This window comes from Nesoenas mayeri (assembly GCF_963082525.1).
Source record: "Nesoenas mayeri genome assembly, chromosome: 17".
In the NCBI taxonomy this organism is placed as follows: domain Eukaryota; kingdom Metazoa; phylum Chordata; class Aves; order Columbiformes; family Columbidae; genus Nesoenas; species Nesoenas mayeri.
In genome coordinates this window covers 3,316,295-3,333,679 of record NC_137565.1, presented here as the reverse complement: position 1 = coordinate 3,333,679, position 17,385 = coordinate 3,316,295, and the positions used below count along the sequence as shown (strand labels likewise).

General features: G+C 52.3%; 1 protein-coding gene across 1 annotated transcript in view; it reads right to left on the bottom strand.

Annotated features, from left to right (window-relative positions):
- Positions 1–10,438, bottom strand: part of NCOR2 (nuclear receptor corepressor 2) — a gene marked incomplete at its 5' end in the record, with an annotated part of 147,423 nt that extends 136,985 nt beyond the window's left edge. The window contains one exon of the mRNA XM_080355363.1: positions 10,334–10,438. Coding sequence (XP_080211489.1) covers positions 10,334–10,438 — 105 coding nt within the window. The remainder of the gene's footprint in view (positions 1–10,333) is intronic.
- Positions 10,439–17,385: the final 6,947 nt, after the last annotated feature.

The following is a 17,385-nucleotide window of genomic DNA, read 5'->3' as shown; positions in this document are numbered from 1 at the left end:
TTCCTTGACCCTTGGAGAGTACAGTACAGTATGTTCCTGATTTTAATTAAATAAGAAGCCCTCCTGCTCTGTGCCACAGACTGATTCCAGCAACATTATTTTAGCAGCTACACTGAACCGCTATTTTTTATTTGCAGAGAGATACTTGACCAGAAGACTAATCATCTAATTAACTGAGACCTTCAGCAATGGCATAGAAAGCCTTGCCACTGAATATCCCTGGTAACACCGACACGCGTGTACATTAGAAGAACCAATCCCACCTGGGAGTCTATTCTGAACAGTTCTCAGCTGGAACAAAATAGCTCCAACTCCCTCAAAGAGAAGAAAAGACACTTCAGAGTTAAAAACAAATCAATAAATAAAATACCAAATGCATGCAGTTGGGAGCCTGGGCACAGGACTCTCAGCCCTAACAGCTGCAATAGAAATTATTTGATCAGACGTAGTGAGGGTTGGCACATCCCAGCACCAGGGAAGCTGGAGAAATGTCCCAGCGAGTGCATGACAGGCAAAGAAAGGACCTGGGAGATTCAATAGCGACAACCTGCACCTGAAGTGGTGCTGCTCCTGTTGCACCGTGACTGCTCTTGGGAAACACCAAGGACCTCGGCCAGCCCCAAGCTCCTGGTCTCCACCTCCAGCCTGACCATTTCAGATCTCGGCTTCTGTGGCAAGGGGCATCCCAAACTCAGCCTCATGGGGATGTTCCGCTTCTGCTGCAAATCCAGGTGCTAAGGGAGGATGCTGCCCCGAGATGCTGCTTTTCCTCCATCCACACAGGAGGCCCTGGGGGCTATGGGACAGAAAACCCCACAGGTCCAACCACAGGCGGGACAAACCTGGACACCTGAATTGAAGGAGCCCGTTAGCTCTTACAGCCCCAGCCAAATTGCTGCCTACGAGCTCCCCTCGTTCACACTCGTCCTGGTTTTAACTAAAAAAATAAAAAGGCAATGCAGCTCCCAATATCCACCTACAACACCAACACACCATGTCTGGGAACACACCAACAGGTCCACAAGCAGAACTGTCACCTCCTGTGGGCGTATAAACAAGAATTACCCGTCTGGGAGGCTCGAAGGCTGTGCCCTTGAGAAGAAAAAAAGGCTCTGGCATGTCCCGAGAACCATCTGTGTTTCCTTTTCCCTCTGCCCACATGGTTGGGCTTTGCCTTTTCCTCCTCTAACCCCCGTCAGAAAATCGCTGGTGGAGCTCAGAGCCTGGTGGCGCAGCCCGAAGTGATGGGGACACTTGAGGCCGGGATGGCTGGTGAGCACCAGCTCCTGCTTCTCCAGACACGGCCCAGCTCGCGCTCTGACCTGCTCCGCTTTGCTGACACCAGCGTTCGGTTCTGCCAGAAGAAAACACAACCTAAAAATGAGCGAGGAGGATTAAAACTGACACATCTCTGCGCCCTGTGATGAACCGTCAAAGGAACTGCGGCAAACCCAGTAGGATGTAGGTGGATTAATTGCTCGGAAAGTTACTACAGTAAGTTGCACTGTGAGCTATGACCGTGTTTTTCAAACGTAAGTGCTGGAAAGGTTTATGAGCTGCCTTGGGAAGACGCTTCGATCTTGTTCAGCAGCGTTGTGAAGCCGTGTGCTGGGAGGCAGCGGGGGCCGTGGGGATTCCCCATCACCCAAACACGCAGCACAGGCGTGATTTATCCCCATCCCGACCCATAACTTGCAGCTCAGCCTTGGCACCCGCTCAAGGGCAGCTATAAGACATCCGAAACAAAGCAACCAAAAAGCTCCACAGCCCCAAGCTACGCGTTGCTGCTTTTCCTCTCCATCGATTCACTGGGTTTTGGCCAATTCTATTTTTGCTCATCTCATTGCATCTCTTCCTGCCCTCTGCAAGCCCTCCTCCCAAACCCCAAATCTGAGGAGCATCTTCTCCAGGATCCTCCATTCTCCCACTGCCTCTGGTCAGGATGTTGTTCCTTTCACACCAAACCTTCCTGTTGTTCCTTGTGGTTCAGGTGCTCCCACTTGCTTCTTCGTGCAAGTTTTGCAGAATTTCACAAATTCGGTAAGTCATGAAACAGAAATGAAGGAAGCAGAAAGGCAGGGGCTCTGGCACATCAACAGATTTGGGACTGGGAGAAGGGTTCATGGAGGGCAGGGAGCACAAACAGCTGCCGGTACCAGCACCAAAACTGCAGAAGATTTGGGGTGCACGTACCCAGGGACACGCTTCAGCATCCCACTCCATCTGCAAACTTTTACACAGCAGCCCGATTCTCCCTCCCTTTCATCAAACGTGTTTCAATTGAAGCCTGACACAGGTGAAGCTGAAGACAACAGACCTCACGACCACTGCCTGCTGCGGCAAGCGCTGAGGAAGGGTCTTGCAGGGAAAACAACCAAAATGCAGCCGCTTTCTGCCTAAATACAGCTCAAAACCTGCCCAGCGGGTCCTTCTGAGCAGCTCCTGGCCCCGCACCACAAAAAGCCGCTGGCTGGGCTGAGCCAGCACCAAGAGCATTGGAGACAGATGGACACCAAGCGCCTACAGTACCATAAATCACCCCAGGAGAGCAACGCAGCACAAGGCCAACACTTGGATAAATAAAATGCTAAACAGCCAAACGCAGCCTCATTAAAGCACATGTTTTCATGCAGCAGGCTGCAGAGGTACCTGGGCCCAGGCGGAGGTGACACAGCGTCCTTGGCCGTCATGCCCGGGGGAGCTGGTGGAAACACTCCCTGTCTCAAGGTCTTTTTGTGATTTTACTTGATTTGGGAGCACTGAGAGCACCGTTTCCCTCCCCTTCACGGTAAATCCTCTGATCCTAAATAACCCGAGTCTATCAGGCTCATTTAGATACACTAATTGAACTGTCTAAAGCCAGGAGACTGAAGGCAACACTACAGAAAAGTCCTCAGGAAGACGAAAACAGAGACATCCCTGATGAAGGCAAATTTTAAAAAGCAGATTCCCCCCCACCCCTGGTTTCAAATAATTCTTTAAAGCTTTCAGCCTGCTGCCTTACCTACCATATTGTCTCTCCAGTGCAATCATCTGTGCTGTCCCCGACCTCAGGATAACCCACGCCGAACTAACAACTGCAGGCAGCCGCGCAGCCTCTGGCCTCTCTCGCTTTCTGTTTTGAATGCGTGCGCTTGCCGCTGCGCTTCACTCCTCCTTCCCCTGCCCATAGCTGCCCCGGATGGGCTGCCCGACCTCCTGCAAGGGAGGAAAGGCAGGTTTGAAAGCCATGCTAGAAGTACCCACGGTGCACAGAGCAGACACCACCACGCCATGGCCACCGGCGGCTCCGAGCCGGCTCTCCCAGCCCCAACACAGGGCACATCCACATGGACCAGGCACCCACTGACAGCTCCATCCAGTCGGTATTCCCACCGCATTACCAATTAGCCCCCGAGGAGAAGACCCCAAAGACATGGGCCCTGCAGAGAGGAAGCTTGGAGCTGGGCTTGCAACAGAAAGGCAAACTGTTCCTCCTCACTTCCTCCCACCAGCAGAAAAACACGTGCAAACGCCCAGTGCTTCTGGCTTCCTTGGAAAACAACTCTGGAGCAAACCCGTGGAGACCCAGCCAGACCAGCACTGCAGCACAGCTCGAGCAGCCTGAAGCGTTACATCCATCCCTGTCGCTTACCACGCACGGCTTCAGCCAACAAAGCAACCGGGAGCTCCCCGCCGAGTTTCGGTGCAAAGACGGCTTCACTTAGAAACCACCAGCTCTTGTTTTGCAGTGACACCGAGGAAGAGCAGTCCCAGGCTCGGTCACCACATCCGCCAGCTGAGCCAGCTCCCCGGCACAGGGCAGCACTGGTGCCAGCGGTCACCTGCTATGGTGGCATCAGGCACGGGGGGCACTTCACCCACAGAGCTCCCCAGGCACCCGAGCCCAGCAAAGCGTCGCTGCCCCACGCCGTCCTCATCACCTTTCGCAGGCGGGCAAACAGGTCACAGCACCGCACGCCCTCACCGAGGAGCAAAGCGCAGCTCCTCGCCACCTCCGCCAAGGATTAGCTCGTGGGCTGCTCCTTATGAGCTCGCCCAGTGTTGTATTGCGCATAATTTTCATTTCTTAACAACGTGCTGTTTCTGCTGAAGCACTCCCAAGCGTTTAAGCCCTAAACGAGGCCGATTAATAACGGCGTGGTCCAAATAGAGAGCAAAACACAATAAAGCACCCCTATTGATTTCACTGTTTTACAACACACACAGTGGCCAGGACATGACTTCACAGCCTCAGACTCCAAAGCCACCCTGTCGCCCCAGGAGCATGAAACCAGCACAGAGCAGCGTATCCTGACTTGAAACCTGCAGGGGCCTCTGACCATCCAGCAATTAATTTGTGCTGCTTGAGCCCCTGGTTACAACCCCGGCTGCAGTAGGAGGCTGGGCCAGCCATTGGTGCCACGCACAAGCCAGGCAGGTGAACCCTCCATCCAAGGTGGGGTGGCCAAAGCAGCATGGCAACCAGTCCAGCGGCTTTGCCAGAGCCCGGGGACACCCCCCATCCCTGCTCTGCACATGCTGAACTTTGAAAAAATAAGTTGCTTTAAATCTCTTTCTCCTAGCAGTGAGCATGACCTATTTTAGCAATAAAAGGAAAAACTCTCTTGTGCCTGGATACCCCTTGGCACTGGCAGCGCAGCAGTTGCTCATCAGACCGAGAAATGCACTTTTTAACCTTTGCTTGGAGAAAATAACGCTTTGCAAAGCCAACTCAGGTAGGAGGAAGGGGGAAGGTTTGGGAGGAACCAGGGCAGTAGCAGAGACATCGGTGCATTAGGTCTGGCTGCGAGGGGACCAGCGTGGCACCCAGCCCATCGTCCTCACCATCCTCTGCCATCAGAAACCTCCGCTGAACTGCAAAGAGGTGGTTATTGATCAAAACAGGCTGTCCACAAGTACACTTGTGTCTGCCCAACTTCCTCCCCAAAGCCCTGGGAGGAGCTCACTGCAGATGTAAGAAAAAAACAAACACAAACACAAAAACAAGCAACTCCTCCACAATCAGCTCTACTGTTGAAGATAAGGTCAGTAATAAAAACCTAGCAGGATACATGCATTTTTATCTTGCCTACGGGGATGCAACATGTGCTGAAAAGACAAATGCCCGTATTGTTCCGACAGTCTCGTTGCCATCCATCCATCTCTCAGAAGCTGCTGACTTGGCCTTTTGTTTTAGGAGGTGACCACGCAGCGGGTGGCCCCTTCTCGATCGCATCGGTCGCTGCTGCCGACGCCACGTCTGCCGGACCAGCTGCGCGGTCACGCATCCCTCCCCACGGCCTCCCCGGCAAACCGGGGCTGCCAGCAGCGTGCAGCCCGTCCCAGCTGAATGCGCCATTCACCGAGGAGAAGCCACGTCTCGGCGGGGGCAGCTCTCAGCTGCTGCGGCGTCCCGGTCATCGGAGCGGTGCCGGGCGCGGGAGCCAGCCGCACGTCCAGGACAGTGCTGCTTTTGAGCCCGTCTCCATCACAAGACTTTTGTCCCCGTCGCATCCAGGCGCCTTTGAGCTGGGAATGACCCGCCTTGCCCTCCCTGCATTCCCCCCGCTCGGCTTCGAAGACACTCGTGGCTGCAAACACCCACACGGGGTGAGCAGCTCTCTTCACACAACGAACCCAGAAATTCTACCTTAAAAGCACCAGGCCATTCAGCTCGTCATCGCGTTTCTTCCGCAAAGTAGTCCCCTGTCACCTTCCACACGCCACCCATAACCTATCTGCAGGTTCACATAGGACCCTTTTTTCTTTCCACGTCCCCCACTCAGCTGTCTCCCACAATTCCTTACACCTCCACAGCAAATCTTTCAGGTCAAAGAACCTGAATTGCTCAGTATTTTGAACAAATATGGTGACAGTGACAACCAGCAAAGCCCCCAGTCCTGCAGAATGTGTCTCCAGGGGCTGGAGGGGCAATTTGGGCAGAGTCAGGTCAGCAGCGCAGGCAAACGCTTCGTGTCTCCAGAAGCAGCACTAGCAGGTCTCTACCATTGCTGAACCACATATGCAGAAGAAGTTTTTTCTTCCCCTGTGGATTTACAATTTTGAGATCAATCAGAAGCAAAGAATCACCCTCTGCATCAAATCACGTCCAAAAAGCAGATTAAGGAGCAACCATACAAGTTTACAGTAGCTTGAAGAAAAAGAACTGTCTTGGATCAAGGCTGTGTCCAAGGGAAAACGAGCTTTAAATATAAACTGCTGTACGCCAGCTCCTTTCTGGCGATGGGAGAGAGACCCCAGGGCAGGGAATTCGGTGTCCTGTTCCTTCACCTCCATGTCTCCCGGTCCCACAGCAGAAAGCCAATTTTCCCAAATCCACCGCTGGGCTGCTGGGAGCTCGTGCAAACCCTTCGCCGGCAAGCTCCGGGTACTTCCAGAGAGACCGTGCCGACTTCTTGCGACAGATCCGGCCAGGGTCAGCATTTCCAAGGTACGGTTTTGATTTCTCAAGCCATTCCTTGCAACGTGAGCTGGAGCCAGGCAGGCAGAACTCAGGATGCAAACCCCTGGCATGAACCGCCCCGGCTTGGCTGTGCAGCCCGGAGCAGGAGACTCGGCTGCGCGCTCGGAGGCGGCTGGAGAAGGATCCTCGCAGCCTGGGGGATTCTGAGCATTTGGCACCGTAAACTCCTCCGTTCTGCGAGTTCCTGGAGCACCGAAACACACTGGCATTTTGCTTCCAGCAGATAAAAGCGTGAATAGCTCCTCCAAGGAAAAAAATCAACACAGCAGCAAAGGCGTCTCATGGATTAATGCAAAAGACAGCGTGTCTCCGCAGGCTTACCTGGCGTAGCTTTGCCACACTGATCACGTCGCTGCAGAGAGCAGCCACCTCCTGCCACCTCCAGAGCTCGCTCCTCCTTCCAGCACCTTCCATGGCAGGACGCTGGGTTGAACTCACGCTGCTGGGAGGAGGAGACTGGCCGGGGAAGGCACTGGAGTACCCCCTAGGCCACCGTTTGGCTGGGACACCAAATGGACACACCAGTTTGCATCAGCCTCTTGTCTCTGGTTCAGCCAGACAAGGAAGTATTTATCACAGACCAAGAAATAAACGAGCGATCTGATTGTGATGCTCCTGCGCAAGTGCTGCTTAGCAAATGAGTTTAATGAAGGAACTACAGCGCTGCTCCCAGACAGGAGAGGTGGCCAGGGAAGGTCTCAAAGCCAGAGCAGAGGGGTTGAGCTCTCTTTGCCATCTCAGCTGGGCTGTGCGGGGGAAACGGGGACAAAGATCCGCTATGCCGAGCGGCTCTCGCTTTGCAGGGAGGGCATGGTGCTCCCCGATGGGGATCCAGCCAAGGACACAGCACTGATTCCATACGCACACACACTGACACTACCAATCCCTGAGCCTGTTTAGCACTTCTAGTAGGCAAAACACTAAAAGCTCCCCAAAACCAGAAGGCGTTTTGGCACAGAGGCCGCCACACACAGACACTGTGTGTGCCCCGACCCCCAGCACCTCCCGCAGCCCGTACCCCGCTCCTGGCATCCCAAACCGCATCCTTCCCGCAGCACCGGAACATTGGGCGCTTCAGGAGGACTGGTGAGAAACTGGATCCTCAGGGGAGGAGGAGAGCAGAACCCTCCTGCCCCCAGGGCATAGTGACCATGAAGGTGCTTTAAAAGGAAAGGGGGACGTGCCCTACGCAGGGAAATTGATCTGTTCACAGAAAATATCTGCAGGTTGTCTGAAAATGAATATCCTTCATGCGAAAGTTTCCTTTGAGAGAGCATGAACTTCGGACACATTAGAAGGTTAAGAGTGTAAGCAATGTGTTTTTTCACCTTCAGCTAAAGGTCACGGAGCACTCAAACAATTCCTCTGTTTCCAAGCTGAACACGACAGAAGTCAACTAAGCACCCAAAGCTGGCACCTCAGAGTGAAACCAGCCAACAAACACCCTCACCCGACCAGTACTGGATCCTCTGCAGCAGCTCCAGACTCGGCAGGAACTCCTGGAACGCTGTTGTGAGATAGTGCCCATGTGTGCAAAGCATATTTCTGTTTGTTCTCTTGAAACACATCATCTTCCCCATTTTCTTGGATACTCCCTCAGGTTTCACATGATAGGAGAAGAAAAACGTCCACTGCCTTCTGCCCCTCCACAGCCTCCACTCTCACTTGCCTCATCTGCGAAATCAAACAGCCACAATCCTTTAAATCACTTTCATAAAGTGTCTCCCAAGCCTAAAATAACGTCACGGCTCATTTCTGAGCTCAGTATTCCTGCCGCGCCGCCTTTCCCTGGGTGCGACCGTCACAGCGGGACTGTATTTATTTATGTTATAACAGCATTTGCAGCCGTGTTCCACTCAGCCCTGCACACGTGCCCAGGAGGTGACCCAGGGCGTTTCCACACCAGGAGAAGGATCCCCAGGCTGAAAAATGCCCGGTTCTCAGCAAAGGATGTCGTGGAAGGCAGCAAACCAGAACCAAACCATAGCAGATACAAGACACGCCAGCGTCGGGTTGGTTTTGGCCTCTCCAGCCTTCTTCCAAACAAGCTCTCACTGTGCAAACACACCCCATGACAAAACTGACCTGGCCAAGACATGCAAGCAAATACCGCTGGCTTTAATATTAAACAGCGCAGCAACTTCAAAGCAACTGGGCTCTCCTCTCCCAAGCGGTCCCACCAGAGATCAGCTCCAGCCCTGGAGCCATGGCCGGCTTCCAGCTCACGGCGCCGCCGAGCAAGAAACACGTGTCTGCAAACAGCTGAGTGTGGCAGGGCGGATCACGCAGGGACACGCTTCAAGAAACGCTCCGTCCGTCCTCCCGAGGAGAGGGAAGGGGTGCTCGGTTTGCACGGGGCTGGCGCAGCTCTGCACAAAGGAGCCGTTTGGTTTTTCCATCCAAAATAAAAGAAATTAAAAAAAAATCTCAGCTCAGACCTCTCCTGCATCCAGACACCTCAAAGGTATCACATAACTTGGGAAGATTACACGCGGCTGTAAAAATAGCTTCTAGCAGCAAACGCCAGCAACTTCCTCCAACATTAATATGACAGAATAAAACCAGTATTCACCCCAGCCAGAGCGCAGGGCAGGGCAGAGAAACCCAGAGCTCCGTCCCACTTGCTAACAACTGCCCCGCTTGGTTCACGCTGCTGTTGTGACACGAAGGGGAAGGAGCCGGGGTTTGGAGGAGACAAGGACTCCGCACCCCAAGGGCAGGAGCCTTCCCCTCTCTGCTAAAATCCGTCTCCGCACTGGGTACTGAGGTTTCTTTGGTTTGGTTTTAAAACACAGTTTTGCAATGATTGTAGATATTTGCTCACCTGGTCACATCCTCTTCCTGCTCGCGTTTCTGATAAAAAGAGAACCGAGATTTTCTTCTTGAGACCAACGCTCTCGTTCTGTCTCACTTCTCGAACACGTTCGCACCGACGGAAGCAAAACTCCCATAAATTGAAGCAGGTCAGCGCGGTTCATACCCTGGATGAAAAGGCTCTTTGTGCAGAAGCACGCAGGCCCCGAGCGATCCAGATGAGCCAGCGAACGCAGTCAAAAGCTCATCCTGTGCCCTCCTTAACGGTTCCATTTCACACCCTTCCCAAACTCCGGCTCTGCTGAAGCGCAAAGTGAGTAGGACAAGGGAATTTTATCCCTTCCAGGCTTTCAAGTCTAACTCTAAAACCTTCACAGCAGGAATTTTATTGTTCAATAACCACTGTCAGAAACATAACCCTGAGCCAAGGTCTCCTCACCAACCCGTGTTACGAGCCGTGGCCACCTCGCTGTGACCCACCAAGAAGCAGCTCCAGAGCAGCCTTACCAGCGCGTGCCGCACTCCAGCGCCTAATAAGATTCACTTAAGCAGCTTGAGCTGACTAAAGCTGTTCCACTAGGGAGAGTTTGTTCCGTTAACTACTTAAACCAAAAATATTCAACCATCCAGGATGAGCAAGCACAGATGTGAGTGACGCAGCGCAGAGAGGTTGAATCCGGGTGAAATTAACCTGTGCAAGCTCCGGTGCATTCAACATTCTCCCCCCAGACTAGCTGCTGCATCCAAGGGTGCTCTTGCCAGAAGCCAAATGGGCTTGGGTGCTCAGAGAGATGAGCCAGAGCCCATAACCAGAACCAGTGCTGGAAAGGGAGAGAAAAGTCAAAAGCAATGTATGAAGAAACAGAAGAGGGTCCCATGAGAGAGGAACGATGAAATCCCAAACCACAGGCACGGAAATGGGCTGATTTCCTTGTAACAGCCACATCCGAGCCCAGATCACGCCACAGCCGTGGGGACACGCCACAGCCGTGGGGACACGCCACGCGGCCCCTGCCCTGCCAGCGGGTAGGGAAGGAACACCTCTCTCCTTACCGCGTGTGGCCGAGTGATCTGAACCGGGTAGGACATGGCGTGCGGGGGGTAGCGCGGCTCGGCGGCGCGCCAGCTCTGCGTCACGGGCTGCGTCGATCCAGACATGTCGGAAAAGCAGGCGCGGCGGCCGCCGCTTCCAAATCGCCGACAAAGGATTAGGAGAGCCGAGAGCTCCTCTTCATCATGTGCGTGTTTTCCACGTCACGCAACAACTGGAAGCAAAGAGGAGAGAGGCAGGTTAGAATTCAGTTGCCCACAGCACAACACAAAGATCAAGCCTTGGGTGAGCACCAAGGCCCGAGTGCCCCCACAGGCGTCCAGCAGCCCCGTTTTCCACCTGGCAAACCCCAGTGCCAAGTTTTTGTTCCTATCACAGCGAAGTCCAAATACGAGACTATTGCAAATCCATCCCAACCGACTGCCCTGGGAATCCTTCCCCCAGCAGCAGCAGGACCAGCAGGACCACTGGCAACTTATTTAGGCACTGTGGATCTACATCCCCAAGTCTCTCGGAGATGGGTATTTTTTGGCGGGGAGAGGAGGGGTGACTTAGACTCCAAAACACAAGCTGGAGCTTGGGCCTTTCAACACACGGTCCACAGGCACAAGGTCCCTCTGTTTCCCCATCCACGCTTTTACACATCCACAAACGCTGTTCTCAGTGCCCTCTTTTCACAGCCAGGGACGTTTTTGCAGCCACCTGAGCCAAGCCCTGATCTGGGACAGGAGGGACAGGGGCACTGAGCTCCCCACCCGCCCTCTCCATCCATGGGGCTACACTACAACGCAGGATTGAACCTGCAGTGTCACACTGAGGACCAAGAGCCGCAGAAGATACCGTGGCCCTGAGGGTGTTTTCACAAACACCTCTGTCACCCACACACTTGATGCTTTACCAGGTGTTGCAAGTCCTTCCACAGCTGTAACAAAACCCAGAAAACCAACAAAGTGGGAGAATTCCCCTCAGCCCCAAGCAGAGATTTGCAAGCCGCTGATTTTTATGGATACTTGGCGTAGTTTGTTTGGAGAGGATTTTAAGCCTCCTGCTTTTTGTCTGGATTTCAATGAAAAAAAAAGTAACAAACACTTAAATGCTGCCAGTTAAAGGTACACTATTATTCCCATATTAATGGATAGATACACAAAGTATAAATTCCCACCGCTGCCCGGGCTGGGGGGATGCTACCAGGACCCATCTGAGCAGGGAGAATCCCTGTTCCACATCCATCTCATGCAAAGCCACACACCCCACACGCCTTCCCAGCAGAGGCACAAGTTACATATAGATTTGTGCCAACTTTTTGGCAGAATCCAACTTGTTGACCAGCACACCAGGAGCACCATGAGCTCCCCAGCTGCACAGCAGCCACAGCCAACGCAACTGCAACTGGCATGTACAAAAAGTGAAAAGGGGATGGGAAACAGAAAAAAAAGTTATAAAAAAAAAAAGGGGGGGGAAGTTTGGTGGGTTTTTTTTCTTTTTTCTTTTTTTTTTTAGTATTTTTTTTGTATTTCTCCTATGAGACCACAGATCAGCCCATGCTGATAAAGCGCTCGCTATCTGCTGCAGGCAGGCGCAGGCCTGTGTCGCTGGTTTGCTGACATCCCCGCACAGCTCACCAGCCAGAAATCAAATCAACCCGAGGCAACGGTCCCCGGCACGACACAAGGGGAGCAGCCCCCTGGCACGAGTCCCGGCACAACAGGAGCAGCCCCCCCGCACGAGGGGAGCAGCCCCAGGACGCCCCCTTAGAAAGAGATCAAGTTTTACAAAAATAGCGCTTTTCAGCAAATTCTCATCACAGCCAAAGGATGAGAGACCTGCAGAGACATCTCTGTGCTCCTGCCCAGGGTCAGCCGAGCCTCTTCGGCAAAAGGATTTTGCCAAGTTACGTACGGGAAAACACACAGCGAGGTTTGGCTCTCGTGGCAGGGGGAGGAGGGACAAGCAAGTCCCCTCCTGCTTTGGGCTCCATCCCTGTGCAGGAGCCGGGATTCCACTGCACCCACATATCCCCACCGAGCCCCGGGGCTCCTTACCTGTCACCCCGGTGACCCAGGAACAGCTCGACCCTCACCCCAGCTGGGGACAGCCATGGATGGGGACAGCCATGGATGGGGACAGCGCTTGGCACGCTCGGGGCAATCGGAAAGCCCCCGCGCGCCCGGGGGGAATTCACAGGCACCCAGAAAGCAGCCAGTGCGTATTTATACTTCCAGTATGACTAACGTCACTTCCCCCCGCGCTTCCGACTGGATGCGATTTTAATCGCTGATTCCCACCCAAAGCTGGGGGCTGTGTTGGGAACACGTGGTTTGACACCCATTCACCCCCCCCAGCTCTTCCTGCAGCCCCAGTGGGTTTCCATAGGGACAAACCCTCCCCGCAGCTGCCAAGGACACGCACATGATGCTCTCAAGGGCTCCAAAAGCTCGCTGGGATCTGCAGAAGCTTAAGGTACTTTCCTAATAACGGAATCAAGCTTGGACATCTTGGCTTGCAGCCACCTAAGAGTTAATTAGCACATGTAAATTATATATATATATATATATACACATATATATACACACACACACTCTAAGGTGGGGGGCCCAGAGCCTTTGGCGGCTTTCAGCAAGGCAACTGCTTCTCTGGAAGCTCAGCAGGTGGACTGGACCACATCCTGGCAGCCGCCTACGGTAAGCGATATGGGATGATTTTTCTTCTTTCAAACTCTCCATATCAGAAGTTCAGCTTCAAAACTCAACACCAAGTGCAAAGCCACAGAGCATCAAGCTCTAAAACGGTTCTAAAGCTTTTTTGCTTCTGTCTGTGCAATGGGAAAACAAATAAGTTAACTCCCTACTCGAGAGGTACACACATGGGGTGAAATTATAGGGGCCAACAGACCCATCCTGCACCCACGGAGGTGCAAAGTACGACGTCTTGCGGGGACATATGAGTGCTGCTGGGCCACCTATCCCAGCATAGGATAATGAGATGCCTCCCCATCAGTGACCCTTAACTAATTATTTTTAAGAGAGGAACACAAACAATAGGAGCAGATTAATGGAAATAAAAGAGCAATAGCACAGCCAGCCTCTTTAAATCTTTAAGATCGAACTGTTCGGTTCCTACTTTCCTCAGCTGATTTTGATGAGGAACAGACATTGTCTCACAGGAAAAGTATTTCCCCCCCAGTTGGAGTCTCCATCAGAGGCTGTTTTATCCGCAGACCTGCGTTAGCCATTACAGCCCAAGGTACAAGATTTACAGCCTCTGATCAGCACCGGGGCTACAACAGGGACAGTGGGGGAGCCAGAGCCTGCAGATGCTCCTACACCCAATATTTCCACCTGTTTGGGAGACACCCAGGATCCTGCCCCACTGCTGAAGCCTCCAAAAACACCACCCGCAGCAAACCACCCCCTGCTCCTCCTCTTCACGTGCCATCGACGGGCTCAAGTCATTCCCCCATCAGCTGTTCTGCCTAATTTGCACCATGAAAGCACCGTACAAGCCGCTGCAAGTTGCTGCAGGCTCGGCCGCACCAGAGGAGCTCAGCCCAAGAACCTGCCAGCTCCCAGCAGCAAGCAGCAGCTCAGGTGTGCAGCACCAGGCCAAGCAGAGCCGTGTCCAGCCCAAAAAATGGGCGCAGACAAGCTCCCGACACCCCACAAGCTCACAGTCGACAGCACTTCGACACCAGGCTGTGCATTTCTGTGCTGCTCCTCCAGCCCGGCAAAAACACATATTGATAAAACCAGGACCGCGTAACAACCCGACAGGTTGAAAAGAAGGCTTTATAATTAAATCGAGTTGCAAAAGATTTAATTAATGTCATTCAGCACGCTTGTTGTTCTTCAAAGTTATGGCCAACGCTCCCGACCGGCTCCATGTTCCTCCGGGAGAGCAGGATTCCCAGGCGAGGGACAGAAAGTGGGCAAGTTGCCATAACTACTCTGTGCCTCAGTTCATCTCTCTGAAAGGTGAGAACAAGACACTCCCCGCTCCCGGAAAATACCGGTTTAACCATCCTCAGAAGAGTTTCAAAGATCCCAGTGAAAACATGCTGTTCAAGTTCCAAATAAACTGCTTTTTTTCTTTAAAAAAACAAGGACTTGCTGAAATAAGATTAACAGAATATTTTGTTTCTTAAGTCTAGAGTAATGTTACTCAACTTGTGGTCTACAGCCCATGGATGGTCTACAGAAGACGTTAGGAGCCAGCCCACAAAACTACTGCAAAAGATCTTAGGAAAGGCAACGACCAGGACCACCACACTACGCAGAGAATACAGATAAGTGGAATGCTGCTAGCACTCACCAGAGCACATTTAATTGAGGAATATTGACAACAAAGCTAATGTTTAATTACAAACACTCAATGATGCACATTTTTGGAAAAAACAACCAAGTTTCTCCACTCAAATGCTTGATACATGGCAATTTTCGTCTTCAAGCGCACAAAACCAATGTATATATCCTCCAGTCAACTCATGTATTTTGAAATGAAAGAAGACCTTTGTTTATAATGTTTAATCAATACCGAGCTGTAACATTCACCTCCAAGAGACCAACCAACCATCGTGCTTTAAGCAGCCCCAGCAGAGCAGGAAAGCCCATTGCCCATCATCATCCCCAGTACTGACGCCTCGTTCAGCTCTAGATCCAAAGCAGACTGAAAAGCACTTAGAGATTTACCCCTTGGCTTCAAAGAACCAGTAGAAGCAAAAAATAATTAAGATGTGATGAAAATGCATAGAGAGAGGTTCCCAAGAAACGCACCACAATGTAACGGTAATGGATTTGTCTAATCAATATGTGCATGAAATTTTCTTGGAAGACAGTTGACATTATACGCAAATATTTCTATGCACTGTATCTATTGAGTCCTTTCAATAGGAAAGCAGGCCCTGCGCCATAAATTTAGGGTTCTATTCAGAATAACAAAGACGACTATGTCAGTGTGTGCAGCCCGGGAAGCCACAGCAGCGTTCAATCACAGCGGGGTACAGAGGTTTTAAATTGAAATAGCAGCACAGGGTCAACAGGAAAGATCAGGCACACCCTGAGCTCCATGGCACAGAGGAGAGGTTATTTCAACCCCAGGGCTCAAAGCTTGTACCTGTGTGTGTGTGATCTCAAAGCATTTTCTTTGTTTTGGAAGAGTAGAAAAGCAAAGCCAGGCTGGTAGCATCCTGCACACCACGGCCAGACCCCACGGTTCCTCACGTGCACCCCAAAGAGCAGGACCCGAAAGGCTCTCACCCTGTTCCCCAGCTCACCCCAAGGTCTGCCCATCCATAACCACCTTCCTCCCTCTGCTCCTTTGGCCAGATGACTTTTGAACCAGCCTAATTTCCCAGCCCAACAGTGTGGATGCACAAGGCACATATCTGAGGGAAGCAGAGACCCCGCAGCACCACAAGGGAGCTGCCCAGGGCAGGATGTCACCCTTGAAAAAGGTACAACCAACCCCAAAGGCCACAAGGGAATGGCAGAAGCTCAAAGTCCCTCATCCTTGTTGGAAACCTCTGGGCTGCACCAGCTGTCCCACTGCGACACAGCTCCACACAGAACCGGTTCTGAGCCCCCATCAAAGGTGACTTCTCTGCCCTGCTCCCATCACAGCCCGAAGCAGCAAAGCAGGATTTGTGACTTGTATTTCTCCTTTTCAATCTTTCCAGGCTATTTTGGGCACGGGCCCCGTGTTTAGCTCTGCCCCGAGATAACCTTTGCCAGCGTTTGTGTGCGGATCTCAGCACTGCAGCTGCGTGGAGCAAGGTCAGAGGGCTGCATTTTGCCAGCAGCGCTCCCGGCTGTGTTTCCAGAGGCAGGTTTGCCAGACAGGCTGCTCTCGGCAGCGACACGACGCTGGCCCGATGCTTCTGGCAGAGGAAAGTGTGTGCGAACTGCGGCTGGAGCTCCCGCCACCAACAGCCCCGTTCAGAGCCCGACCCTCAGCATCGTCACCTGGTTCCTCCAGGGCAGATGAGCACCTGCACCACCTGCCCCTGCTCTCATTGCTGGATTTTTCCCTCCTAATTGATTAAAAAAACCATAAGCATCGCCTGGAATTTGCAGTTGAGGCTGCAGAAGCAGGTGGGTGACCTGTGGATCATCCGGACAGCGAGCACATCAGCAGGGATGCGATGGGAGCCGCTCCCGTGCACAACAGCGTCGCTGCTCCCGCAGCCCTACAAACCCTTTTCCGCACCGGCACACACAACCCACAGCTCCTGACTGCCGGCTGCAGAATTAATGCCCAAAAGAGACACTTCAAATCATTCAAGATACTGAGGAGTGGGGAAAAAGAAACCCCTACAAATTAAAAAAACAAAGGGGGTGGGATTTGTATCCATGCACAGGCCATTCATGAAAGAAAGGAGTTATTTTAGGGGTAGGCTGGAGATAGAAAGCAAACTGGACCATGTGAGGGCTTTGTTGAAGATGATGTACAATGACAAATGGAAAAGCCTGGAGAGGAAATTAAAACAAAACAAAACAACAAACCAAACATGAAAGCAGCCGACACCGGGACTGCAAAGGGAAACAGGGCAGCAGGGCAGAGGAGGAACGGGAAGGAGCGACGGTCAAATGCCAGAGCGGAGCAGCCAAAAAGGAGACAGACCATAAAACCAATGCAGGACAGCAGAAGCGAACAGCACCATTTATTAGTAAGACTCCAAGGATGGAAAAAACCACTAAAAATGCTCTGTTTTCTGTGGAAAACCCAGCCCAAAGCTCCAGATACAGAAATGCACGAGTTGCAACCAAGAAGTGCATTGGCCGGGACAAGAGGGGCTGCAGAGGCAGGCAGCAACTTTAAACCAAGGAAAAACCACGCAATTCCTTGCTAACATGCAACAGTGATACAGTAACCACAGGGCTATTTTAGCCATGCTCCCAAGTACACTAAACAGCACATTAACAACCATTGCTGTAACAACATCATCACTACACCCACTCGCAGCTCCCAGGAGCAAACCTAAACCCCAACCCCCGACTACCCAGATAAACAAGGCTTTTAAAATGCAAGGCAGATTACAAAGCACCTGCGAGATTTATTT